General features: G+C 34.4%; 1 protein-coding gene across 4 annotated transcripts in view; it reads right to left on the bottom strand.

The window, feature by feature from the left end:
• Window positions 1-13,862, bottom strand: part of LOC149786908 (AAC-rich mRNA AAC4 protein-like) — a 66,168-nt gene that overhangs the window by 25,815 nt on the left and 26,491 nt on the right. For all 4 annotated transcript variants that reach the window (XM_089977435.1, XM_089977433.1, XM_089977434.1 and 1 more), the window contains exons 3-4: window positions 9,078-9,323; window positions 1,484-1,670 (exon numbers count right to left, since the gene is read on the bottom strand). In XM_089977435.1, the coding sequence (XP_089833561.1) occupies window positions 1,484-1,670; window positions 9,078-9,323 (433 nt within the window). The remainder of the gene's footprint in view (window positions 1-1,483; window positions 1,671-9,077; window positions 9,324-13,862) is intronic.

Below are 13,862 nucleotides of genomic sequence, written 5' to 3'. Positions count from 1 at the left end.
ATTATGGGTTTCTTCCGAATACTCCCAACTCATTTTTCATATCTGGACATTGGGGTGTGGGGTCATTGCAACTGCATATAGACAATTTGGAATTTACTACCACCATGCGGTAGCGTCATATGGCATTTGCTGACTAGCGGGCCAATAAAATTTAAAAGTTTGTTATACCAACTTACACCTGTAAGAAATCGATAGGAAAATGATTTATTTTCTCAAAAATGGCAAGTATTATAATCGTTATGTTTTTAATCCGCTGACAGTTGTTGTGGTATGGTTTAATGCAATTTTTCAGCATACGATAGGCTATACATGGCAGTCAGTAATAAGGAAAACCCCAGAAAGAACCACCGACCCACGAGAAGCTACTGGCAAGCTTTCTCACATACCCACATTGGCAGAATCCGCTGACAGACTAGACAAAACTACGGCATAGATAAAACCTGATCCTGTACTCACCATTTGCATAACTAGTCACATGACTTCATAAATCTCAAACAACGAAATCGGAAGTCCAATAGTGATGTGATATCAACAACAAATTCCTTTTTAATGTTGTTGTACAGAAATTCAATTATATTAAATGAGAGTCTGATCATTTTTGTACAAACCAGCAATCTGTCCAGTCTGATTTATCAAGCAGAGAGCACATGTCAACATGGTAGTCACATTTCACAACAAAACTCCATAAGTTATTCTCGGATTACATAAATATGAAAAATTTTGTGTTCTTTCATTTTTATATTTTTATTGCAACCAGTATACCACTTTCATGTAATACTCTTTTAAAAAAAATTCTCTACAACATTTAAAAATGTGGGTTGTTAGATTTGTATACTCAAGCGACTAACAATGCAAATCACAGGTCAGAGTTCATCAACGGCGTAATTTTATCTTGTCCTTCAGCAGATTAAAGACAAAGATTATAATATCACAATTTCTGAGAAAATAGGTACTTTTCATATCGATTTCATGCATGTATCACTCGATCTAACATAGTTCAACGTTTGCTAGGAAATTCAGTAAGTGGCTACGCTTTACCACCACCACGTTGGTCTCTTGTGATGCTACACTGGTTTTCATACCTTCCATGCAAGAAAAGATACGGATATTGAGCTGACTTTGAAAATATAAGTCTGCTAGAAGAATCTAATCCAATGAGTGTTTGGATTTACTCAGCATATATGTTTATTGCGAGCACCCAAATAATCCATACTGCACCCTCCGAAAATTCTGGTTAGAACTCGATAAATTTAACTCAAAATCAGTTTAGTTATGACTCAAATAAGTTACTGTTTCGGCTGTGAGGTGCTGGCAGAAAATTCCCAGGTTTTTCCTAACTTTCATCAATATTTGCAAAATTGAAGGATTTTTCAGTCGGGAAAAAAATTATAATTTCTCCTGACTTTTTCCCGATAGCGTGGGAATCATGCAAGCACAAACGATGGTTGGGGTTAAGATGGCAGAAGTTGGAGTGTTTATGTACCTGCCAATTTCATCTTTGGGGTCTTCGGGGTCTTCTGGGTCTTCTTGGCTTTCTTGGCTTTCTTACTTGTTTGATTTCTGGAGAAATCACTCCTTGTGACCGAGACTCCAGATTTTTTGTTAAATATTTCACAAACAAAGTCCAGTTTTGGTCCATTGTCTGTGGAATATTCTATCTCCATCTCGGTCTAAAATTATAATAATAATATTAATAATAAAAGCTACAACAGCAAGAGTCCCTGGAAAAGGACTGATGCACTACTGGAAAAAAAATCTATGAATGAAAGATAAAACATTTTCTTTCTTTTAGCTGTCTTGTCTTGTGTTAAAACTATCTGTGATAGTCTTCAGTGATAATTTTCTATTAGCCAGACATCATAACATGTCTTTTTTAGTGAGAACCCCTTGCCCATATGATCATCCAGTGAGATGGAGTAGCAACATGGTTATCAAGATGGCAATTTGGTCTAAGCTGCAAAAGATTTCATTTAGGAGGAACAAGATGTGATAAGTCTCAATGCAACATTAAGTATTTTAGGAGTAGGGATAAACTTGTGCCAACAGTCACAATGGAGAAAAGACCACCAGAAAAGCTCTTCTGATCCATTCATCGTTGACCAACATCACCATAAAACTTTGTGAAAATTTGTATACTGATATGACCATTTTTCAGGTAGAGTAGTGATAAGATTTTCAAAATTGTGTTGGCCATATTGGATGTCCAATAGGCACCATTTTTATAAAGGACCAACTAGACTTCACAGGTGTTATTTATTACGTTGATGTGTCCATCCACTCAAGAGCAATAGTGATTCAAAATGGCTGCCTGTGGCTATATTGGATGTCAGATCAGCATCAATTTAATTTTGGACCGGATTGATCGGTTCTTGCACAATCAGATATCTGAGTGGTACTTGTGGTGTAAAAGTATACAGAATATATCCGTGCTGTGCTTGACTTGATATTTCTGTGTTTGTCTGATAGCTCCCATCAATTACGTCACATACAAGATTGACCGCAATCGTTGAGGTTATATTTACAATTCCCAGAGTGGATTATTGTTTTATCTGAGAATACTTGATGGCGGGGATATTTTTCTCCATTCAGCAAGTATTTTAGGATAAAACTCATCAATGATATCGTTGACTGATTTTTTTTACTCGCCTGGATTGTACCCAGGAGTTTAAATTTTGGTAAATTAAGTTCTGTTATCGAATAATGCCTAAGAAACTCTAGCTTCGGTTCTTCCTCTGCATCAACTACAGTTTTTACAAAAATTTCATGAATAAATCTAAAATCAAATAAAATCTGATTTAATATCTATTTGTTTAATGATTTCTTCCCTCGGCGATGACAACTCAAGAAGATATTCTGTAAAATTTTTACTTTAATTTTTCTCGGTATTGTGTTTTTTTAAAATTTTATCAAGTAAATTAATAATACTGCTTGCTGAGGTACCCACTTGTGTAGTACCAACTCCAATGGTAAAATAACTATACTCCCATAATAAATTACCTCCACTGAGCAATAATTTACCAATACCATAAGAATCAATGCTTTATAATATTTATCTAAATATTTTGAAACAATAACCCTGTATGAATGATCCACTGAAGTAAAATCAGTCAGAGTTGGTTCAGGTATTGGTGGAGGCACTGGTGGAGCTACTTCAGGTCATCCTAGCACTGATCTAATCGATGATTGATATATGTCAACTGCATATATCTGGTGAATTTATCTCCATCGCGGATGATAGCGTTGGTTCATGGACTGTTATGGCTACCTTAGATTCCAGGCCCGTAACAGATTAATACTATGCTGGAATTTATCATTGATCTGTTCGATTTGATAATGCCCTGTGGCTATTTCAATAACTGCCAATTGGGTGTTCCATCTGGTTTATTTTTATTTGCAAATACCAACAAATTATTTGGTGGCAATCCACCAAACGATTTTGACAGGATATTGGGCCAACTGTAGTATACACGCAACTGCACAAGGGCAATTTCTTTAACTGGAATCGTGGTTGTAAAATTAATATTGAATTCAAGGTTGGTTGAGCTTGCTGATATCATCACGGTTTTCAGCAAACTTGTATTTGCGAATATCTGCTTTAGTAGTTCTGTCATTATTTAAACCCATATGGTTTTCTAAATCAATTACTTCAATGTATGTCTTAAGCATTGGGTCAAATTCAGAATCTGATATCGTTGAATCATTATGGCTTGATGATATCAGCGACGACAATTTCGAGTACACATTTGTTGCCATGTGTAATTTTACAGATTAATCATGCAGTTTTGTGCTTGTGCACGTGGATATCTTTTTGCGATAATACTAAAAACACCAGCAATTGTCGCCAATGATGAAACCCATATTGTCACTGCTACTGCTGCTGTCACTGGTGTTAGCGCTGATAACACTACGCCAATAGCATCATTGTCATCACCTTTTCGTACAAGCACAACTGTGTGTTTCGCTCCAAAGATAACTTTTCTGACATGTCTGCAAAATCCAAAGATATGTGACAGAGAATCGCACATGAAAATCTTCTATGGTCACCTTTTAACATTAATTTACGTGCAGCAGATCCATAATTGTAATTGTTGTTGGTACTCTGTAACATCGAAAATTCAGCACCAGGTCTATCCATCGCTGTAGTTGGTTGTGGGTCAGTCGCAGTATTGTACGTGAAGAAATTGCTTGTGACCAGGATGATTAGCAATTGATCTTGTATAATCGTCGGAGTATCTTGCTAACCCTACTAATGTTGTGGAAACATCTTCCTTTTGAACTGTCTCGATGTTTTTTACAGTCAATCATATATGTGGTGCTGTCAAATACCGCCATAATACCATTAGTAACAAAACCAGCTATGGCATCAGCTCTGTATGCTGTATTGAAAGAAACATCTGTTACAAGTTCATCTTTTACCTCAATAAATGCCTCGGAGGGTAGAAAATATCTGCTTGTATCATGGACATGCAATTTAATTCGTCTTCGTTGATTTGGTTGTCTTGTATCATAAGAATAAAATTGGAAATTGCGTACGGATTAATTTTTGTGAACTGGTTCATCCATACTGGATGCTGTGTCGGATAAACGTTATAACATCTTTATTATACTGCTCATTTTTTTAATTCACGATCGCATAGACCTTCGAAGACCATTTTGGGAAACTATGGTGACCGTTGTTGTGTATGATCATCTTATTTGTTATTTATTTGTTTAATCATGGTAACAACTAGTCACTATGATAGTCATCAACGAGTTCATCAATACATTCACGATAAACATTAATATACATCATACCACCTTGAAATAATCGTCGACAAATATCAGCTGCTTCATTGATTATTTCTGGAGAATTATTACCGGCTCGTATTCCTCCTATGAGAATTTCTAATCGTTACACATCATCAAGAATATTGTTAGGACAAGTAGCAAGACCACTTCCTGTAATACCACTGCCAGTAACACCGGTGTCAGGTGCATCGTAAAATTCTTCTGGAGACTGTGGTCGTTTTATCTGTTGCTTCTGAGGAGGAAGTAATTGTGGTGGTGAATAGGGAGGAGGGATATTTTTTAGTTTGTAACGATATGTTGTATCTTTTTATGTTATCAAGATATTTGATGTATCTTGAATCATTGGCACGGGCCTGATCAGCATCATAGTATATACGAAATATCCATTTGTACTGGTTATCACGACTTACATGATCATCGATATACTCGGGTTTTAAAATTTGTTCTCGGGTATCATAACTTCTCACCGCAAACTCAGCTAAATCTACGTTCTCAATTACTCTTATGTTGTTAATACTGACTTTGGTAAATGTATCGTTTATATCAACTTTGGCCCTTGCTTGTTCTTCTGTTTCTGTTATACGATCTTTGATATCACTTATTTCAGTACAAATTTTGCCAACACCTTCAAGTATTTCTTCATCGATGGGTGGAGCTTGTGCGACAGCTAATTCAGTTGGAAGATCTCGTATAATCTTTTTTGTTTTTTTTAGTTCTCGCTGCTATTTTTCCAGTTTGTTCGGCAGTTTGTTTTAATGCTGGAAGAAGACCTTCCGTAGCCATTGCGACTCTTTCAGTAACTTTTGTAACGGGTCTAAATAACTGTTCTGCACCTCCTGCAAACTCACCTTTGGATTTTTGTCTCACTTGTAATTTCTGTTTAACAGAATCAAATAATGGAATATGTTTCTTAATTGTTTCTAGTTGCTCTCGAGCTATTCTAGCTTATGAGATTCAAACGCTGGTGGCATTATCAAATTTTATTTTAACTGACAGCAGCAGAGGAGGTGCAGCCACAGATATGTGTCATGGTGGGTAAACTCGGGCGCGTACCTTTTTGAAAAACACTAACACAAAAAGAAACGTAACAAAAACAACTAACCCAGTGAGAGACACACGTTCGGAAAGTTAGATGCTTTGGTTTCACATTATCAGCGTTTTTTTTTCTTTTCGTTTTTGTATGGAAGCCTTAGTTTTCCAAAATGGACCTTATAAACAATGGTCTGGTCACACCCTCTGCTGCTATTGGGCACATGTAGCTTGATGGGAATTTAACATATTTAAATATCTGCAGACCTGCCAACCCTGATGAGACCATTTCAGTAAGGCAGTTGATTTGTGTCCGTAAGTTTTACCAGTTTTCAGTAAGGTGTAACAAAGCAGCATAAACTGCTATTGTAAAACTGAAAAACGTCTTTAAAAGTTCATTATTTGAAACCTGCAGCAACGGTAAACATTATGTTCAACTGAAAAGTTTGCAAAGTACATGTAAACCTTATTTACCGCTAGTTCCACAAATGTCAGTTCCAAACCCTGTGCAGCTCAATGGTTTGTTGCTATTTCTCAACCTGATGTCAGACTCATATTTTTTTCTCCATTTCATGCAACAATCATATCTCAAATTGACACATCATGTCCAATAAACATAATTGTGTCCTTCCAGCTTTTATTCACAAGAATCTGAATATACCTTTTTTCTTCTGTGCTGATTATTAACATTTTTTAAGAGGCCTAGTTCTGTTTCGTCTCCAACGTGTACTGCATGCTGGACACCATTTTTAAAAATTCTAAAAAATATGTGTAGTTTAAAGCATCTGAGGCATTTCCGTAAAGTTAGTCTGGTTCCCTGACTAATTCCACTAATTCTAATAAAAAACCCAGAACCAAATAGAATACAGATGAACCATCTGGATTTTTCGGCAACAATCATTTTTCCGTAGTTTATACTTTAATTCCGTAAGTCCAAATTTTAAGGGTAATTTTCGTAAGACTTATGGCAAAATCATAAGGGTTGGCAGGACTGCAACTGTTTTTGTCCACAAATTGCTTTCAATTGCTTAATTTGTGAAGGCCTTCATGCTACTGCCATAAGAAAAGCTTGCACAAAGACAATGCAAGCTGGGAAAATTTCTGTTTTTAGAATATAAACAAAAATGGGAAAATTTAATTCCATCAACATGAATTAGGTAAAGACTGTTTTTACAGTTTTTTGACTCAGTGTAGTAAATTTGTAATGATTATCCCCCTTTCTGCCATCCCACTTAGAGGTTTAAATTTAAAGGCATGCCACATTTTAGGTCACAATAAGAATACAAGAACTTATCAAAGACTAAATTGTGTTCCAGTCTTCTATGGAATTCTATTCATCAAGAGCTTTCCTGGTGTAAAATAGAAGACATGGATCCATGTTTTCCCCCGTATTGTGTGGTTTTGAAACTGTCATTAAAAAGTCACAGAAATATAAAGAGATAAGACATTGGATGTGATATATGAACATATTCCTTCAATATCAGAGCTATCATCAGTATTTTGTCACATGTAGTTGTTGTATATATTTACACCATGTGTGTTAAATTTCATGTTTATTAATTGTAAGAGTCATTTACTAATTACGACATTAAATACTACTATCCTTTATGATTGTAATTTAAGATGAGGACATATTCATAAACACAGAAGCTTCAATGAAGATATATGTACTCTTATTTATATAAAAATTATGATGCAATTCCAGGTCACATGTTTTCTCAAAACAAAATGGCTAATTCCTGATTGGCTATTGGATAATTTACCTGTCATTGTTTATAAGTTTGAGTATATAAATGAATCGTTGACCGTCTTTCTATTTTAGCTGTTGCATCCTAGCTTTCTATACGAGAGATGATTTGATGGAAATTATGTATTCCTAGCATAATAATCAGTCTCCAGAATAATATGTGTTCCAGCTAGAGGATTTTATTTAATTCAATTATTCATTGGAATTATAAAGTGCTCAGGTTTGCATTTAACAGCTGTTTCGAAATTACTGTAAAGTGATTTAAATACGTTAGGATTAAATCATTGTGATTCATCAATGCTATGGGCACATTAGTACAATAGATTCAACTTAATTCGTAACACGCTGGATCTCATTTGGATTACTCAATACTTTTGATAGAACATTTATTGCTATTTCGGATTGAACTCACCATCCTATAATTCATTTTCAATTTTTCACTTTGTATTATTACGACTCTATGGTCTTAAAATAAGTAATAAAAAAGAGTGAGAAGCAACAAGATCTGTAAATTCAACAACTAATCAACTTTCCTTGAATACATAGTGAAGATGTACAAAGAATGTAAGGTATTGTAAATTAAATCCCAAATAATCCTAGAATGACCAATTCAAGTCCAAATGAATATAGTTTTGAATAAATTGTAATGGTATTCCACATAATGTCCAACACTGAAGGTTCTGATGTGCCTGTAGTCTCCAATATACTAAAGTACCAATTGCCTGAATTGTAATTATGTGCCAACAGTCTTTTTTGGAAAATAGTATAATCCAAGGTTTCCTTGTTTGAATTCACTCTATTTCCAAGTTCATGTCTCTTTCCAAGAATGTTAGAGCACTTTGTATTTCCAGAGAAGAATAATTTGAATTAAATAATTTGACCCAAATCAAACTACTGAACACAACAATGATTTCTGCCCAGATGTTTTCACAGGAATAAATAATTGTTCCAGTAAACAATATTATATATATAAAAAATAACACAAAATAATAATCCTGATGAGGGCTAAAAGTTAATGTCTATAACAATTTAAGTTATAACCAGATCTATTAATCAAATTATAATAAAGAACATGATAAACATAGTGTTCATGACTCATACTAAGATAATAATCCTAAGATTTAACATGCACTTGCAGTGAAATATAAACTATGCATAGTCGTTTACAGAATTTTAAAGACTACCAGTTATCTTGGTGAGGTAGATAATGTCCAAAATCAAGGAAAAGGCATACTTTTACATAAACCACATCATCTAATGAATTTAAAAAGAATCTAACAATGAAAATTAAATATACATAAGAGTACATTAGGGAAATAAATTATATTTTTAAACTTTACAAGACTTGTTGGTTTTCACTTTTTTGTTACTTAGTTTAAGACCATAGAGTCTTAACAGTTTTGAATATCAACAAGGGAGACAAACATAGAGGCATCAAGATTAAAACAACAAATTGCATAACATAGACAAGAAATAAGAGATAAAGAGGAACAGTGATACAGAAACTATGTACCTTTATCAATCTGGCCTGGAAAGACTCATGAAGTACTACAAATGCCATTGTTTCCGATACCACAGAGCTGCCCCCTGCATTTGGGGTCGATTTAATCTTCATGGCATCAGGTGACAAGTTTTCATCTATTCGCCCCTTCAGTGCGATGAAATTACAATGAACCATGCCACTCTGGTTCTTTTCCATTAGTGATTTTGCTTTCAACAAATCATTTTTGGTCCAATGCACACCAAAGTCTCTGTTTTTCTGAAATAGCATAAACTTGACAAAACTTCAGTGCCTTCAAATAAAAATTATCGAAATTAAGATAAGTACATGTACTTATGTTCATCATCCAAGACTATTGGCACAGTAGCACATTCAATACTGGAAATCATTCAGAACACTCCATACCTCTGGATTTGTGGTATAACTTTTAGGACTATTTGGGATTTAATTGTCAATAATCCAAGTTCCTTTAAATATTTAACTTTGTATTATATGACCAATTTGACATTAGACAAATTATTTTAGTTTTATCTTTAATTTCCTTTTAAGTGTAATCATCATAAATTCAATATGTATTTAAAGGTAAAATGTGTCAATCTACCGTAACAACTATGTCCACGAGCGTTTCTCTGAGAACCTAATTAAATCGCCAACCATTTTGATTTCTGACTTGCAGAAGTATTTGTTGTATTGCTGAATAAAAAACTGGCCTCCTTTTTGAATTATGATATCCTTGAGGTTGAATAAAAGAAAAGTTAAAGTCATGTAAATCCTACATGCTTAAGATCTAGTGGAGCTGATCTTATGTCAGTTGATCAATTGATCACTGTTACAAATGCTATTGTGTACTTAAAGACTCATTCATAACTGATCATAGACAGCAAGGCAACCAAGTGAAATTAATACTTCATAAACTAAAGAGCTTTGTTTCACTGATATGGACCTATGTGGGCAAACAAGTTTCAAAGAATTCCTGAATTGGCACTTAGAGATATCCTCAAGCATTTTCACTATTACTCGAAATGAAATCATGGCATCAATATTGTACTAACTGAACAATACAAATATTGAGTTTCGACATTGACAATTGTCTCACAAAATAAATGTTGCTAGTTTTGGGGGAAAAAAGAACTTTGTTAGATAGTGTATCAACAGTTAGTCTGGTTCCCTGCTTCATAGACCCCATGCTTCACACTACACTATTACATACCACTCAATGAACCAGACTAATCAATGAATCAAAAAGCAGTGACATAATACACTAATGTTTTCACGTACATGTGATGGTTGTTGAAAACAGTTCGAATAAAGTTAACGATCTTTTAGATGTTGGACAATTTAAAACTAAATGTAATTCATGCATTGAAACAAACAACTTCATTAGAAAATGTGCTTTATTAACAATTATTATCAACATGCTTGCTAAACAAGGATTCTGCATCAAACAACCAAGTCCCTACCCACCCACCCCACGCAGTTTTCTCAATGTTTATCAGATTTGTTTAGGTCCCTCGGTAACTCACACCCTCACATATAGAGCAGTCTGTGTTTTGGGATCCCATTGTGCATGAGTTATCGAGTGAGAGGTGTAATTCTAAATGTCCTTTTACAAGTCCAATAATACAGAATGAGTTTCAAAGACTTGAATGTCCTGATATACCAATTATGTAAAATGTCTTTGAAAGAGTTCATAAAAATTCTATGGTATGTATGGTTCTGTAAACATGCATGAAGGAAGGTGCCATAGTTTGAGCAGGAGAGAATATACTAGAAGAACAGCTAAAAAAAGGATGTTATCCAAATCAGAGTTTTGGTTCCTTTGACAGTGATCATCATTCTTTCCAATACTATCCATAATATTTTGGCACAGCATTCCAAAAGGTGGAATGTTTAACTACTTTCCTAAGGAATTCCTAGACTGGCAGAAGCATTGCACAAATTTTGAGACTCCAATGTTGAAGACTGTTTTTGTCTGGAGTAACACATGTTACCAAACACACAAGTGCTTGTGGTCAAATGGCAATTTCTGTTCATGTTTTAATGATATAAGGTATTGTCATGTGCCCCAGTGGTGATGTTTAGAGAACTATTTGAGTGCCACAGAAAAGGTCCCCATGTGAACCAATGAATTTCACATAACTCTGTGGACACAGAATTCAGTACATTTTATGGCTTGTCGTTTCAAAACTATGAACCTTTATTATGAGCTGTATATGTGTAATAATAGCATTGCTTATTATATGTGAGCTATTATTTTATTCACAGTGTCTTTGTTGCAACTATACAAGAGAATAAATAGTACAAAGTTTGGTGGATACGAGTTATACAAGTGACCTAATATTTCAGGGTCTTAAAGTTTGCAAACTTTTAAAGGCATGTTTTTCTAGCCTTTGATTATATGTTATTTTGTCTCTAATATGTTCTTAATGATGCATTTTGTTGCTCTTAACTTTGCTAAATTACAAATAGCTGCTTCAAGGAAGGTGAAGATGATGGCTAACAAAATGGTGGTATACAAATAGACAATTTTTAAAAATTTATTTTGCTCTCATCAACAGAAGCAAAAATAATGATAGCTGATGGTACATGATGGAGGTATTTTAATTAATACTATTATAAACTGTTATCATAATTGTTTCACTCTAAATTCAGTTAGTAGCAGAGGTACCCATAACCTCAGTCAAGAACTAATACAAAATGCATGGCTGCATTTCTCAGAATTAACGGATTAATGTTGTGCAACAAATAATGCTGCACATGTGATACAATCAGAAAATCAAGACATTTTAATGATAAAGGGAAAACGATTTTAAAAATTCAAACACTATGTCACAGAACTCTAAAGTTTTAATCTGATGATGCGACCTTTTATTATATGATAGGATAATATGGGGATTTGGAATAAAGAGTGGTCTCGATACAAATATAATGGCTCCATTTAGCAAAAATAAATAACTCCAACTTTTAACCTTCTGCTCATGCGCGAGCCAAATAGCCAATGAAAAACAATGTTTCTAACACAACTAGGCAGTATGTTAATGACAGATCACATGGGATTTGGTGTTTTCAGATCTATTCAGAAATAGCTTTCAAAATGCATTTCCTACAAAAAATATCAAATATGACGAGACAGATGTTAAACCATAGCTTGAATTCACAGACTTTAAGGAAATGTTTTGCATTTCTTGCAAACAATATCCCAAACTGGCACTGGTTGGAAATTCAGTCAGGGTATCTGGAACTAACGCATTCATGATTAAATGAAGCAAGTCTAACTGCCGTTTTGGACCTTGTAAACCGGGTGTAGAAAATCAATGAAGCTAAAGTTGCTGACACTACTCTAGAAAAGGTCATTTTAAAACAAAATGAGAACTAAATGAAAAAATAAAGTAAAACGAGATCTCTCTTTACTAAAGTCCAAACCCTAGCCCAGTATGGAAAACCACTTTCTGAAATGTAATTGCTGTGCATTAATGGAGAACAGACATAAACTTCTGTGTTAATTAAAGGAACAGACTTGGGGCAAGTGACTTTCTTCTATCAAATGACCAAGTCTTGAAAGAAGAAGTTGGAAGGTTCTGAATTCCAGGGGTTTTTTTTCCATTCTTGGTACAAGTACTAGTGCTGTCATATTAGAGAAAAAAGTAAACAAGATATATTGACATTTAAAAAGTAAACAAATAAGCCCTTTAAAGAAATAAATAGGTTTCTTTCCCTTTTAATATGGACTAAAATGCATACCGCTTATCCAACCTAGGCAAGAGATTGACATTTTGGGATAAGTGGATGAAACGAAAATTTACTAGTCAAGCATTATTAACACATTAACCCCTGCTGCCTCGATAATTTATCGTACTTTACCTCCCTCATCTCCCGAGTGCCTCGATAACGTGGCCTTGTTTACCCAGCTTCTATCCTGTGCGCCAAGTTTGAGTGGCAGTATTTGTCTAGGCCTGTATCCCACACGAGTTAAATTGGCGCAAACCATTGGTTGATTTGAAGCCACTTCCTAATTATGCAGGCAGTTTAACCAATACAATTTTAGCTTACATATATAGAGTGAACATTGCTAAAGAAAGAGAAAAAATTTTGACTTTGATAGCAGGAATAGTGAAAATATATAGATCTCAAAATGATGCAAATTAAGGAAAATAAGCCACTGGGAGCAGAAGTTTACTTGGCAGACTCTGACGGAGAATTTTCAGGATTTTAATCAGACGAGATTGATAGTGACATCAAAATAGCTACTGGAGATAACAGCGGTAGTGATGAGAATGTGAATGTTAAAGAGGATGGAGAAGAAGAAGAAAATAGGAAAAGAGCTGATCGATCGATCGTAAATGACAAAACACACATTGACAGGACGCCATACATGGGACCAACAACGGATTTAGACCCTGATGTAAATGAATTTAATTTTTTGGACCATTAGTTCTTTTGAAGAATCGTTAAAAAATGTTTGGAAAATGAATTTTATTAGCATGAGTGTTCATAATTCAAGGTTTGTTAAGTGTTTTATTAATTTTTAAAATTTCAGTGAGAATTATAAGGAAGAAAAGTAAGTAAAGAGCAAGGAAATATGCCCATCTGTGTACAGTATTCACAGGATGTTAAGTTTGCAAGAGATGACAAGTGGAATTTCTGTGTACATAAAATAGAATCATTTCATGTGTTGAATATGTTAATAATTCTGTGTAAATTCATAATGGATTTTATGGATTATTCATGGCAACAGAAGCAAATTGGCAAATACATCATTTGTTTTCACTTTTATTTTTGCATGTAGCATGAAATTTA

The sequence above is a fragment of the Sinohyriopsis cumingii genome, chromosome 12, assembly GCF_028554795.1.
Source record: "Sinohyriopsis cumingii isolate HCF-2022 chromosome 12, ASM2855479v2, whole genome shotgun sequence".
NCBI classification, from domain to species: domain Eukaryota; kingdom Metazoa; phylum Mollusca; class Bivalvia; order Unionida; family Unionidae; genus Sinohyriopsis; species Sinohyriopsis cumingii.
This window is presented reverse-complemented; position numbering and strand designations above follow the sequence as displayed.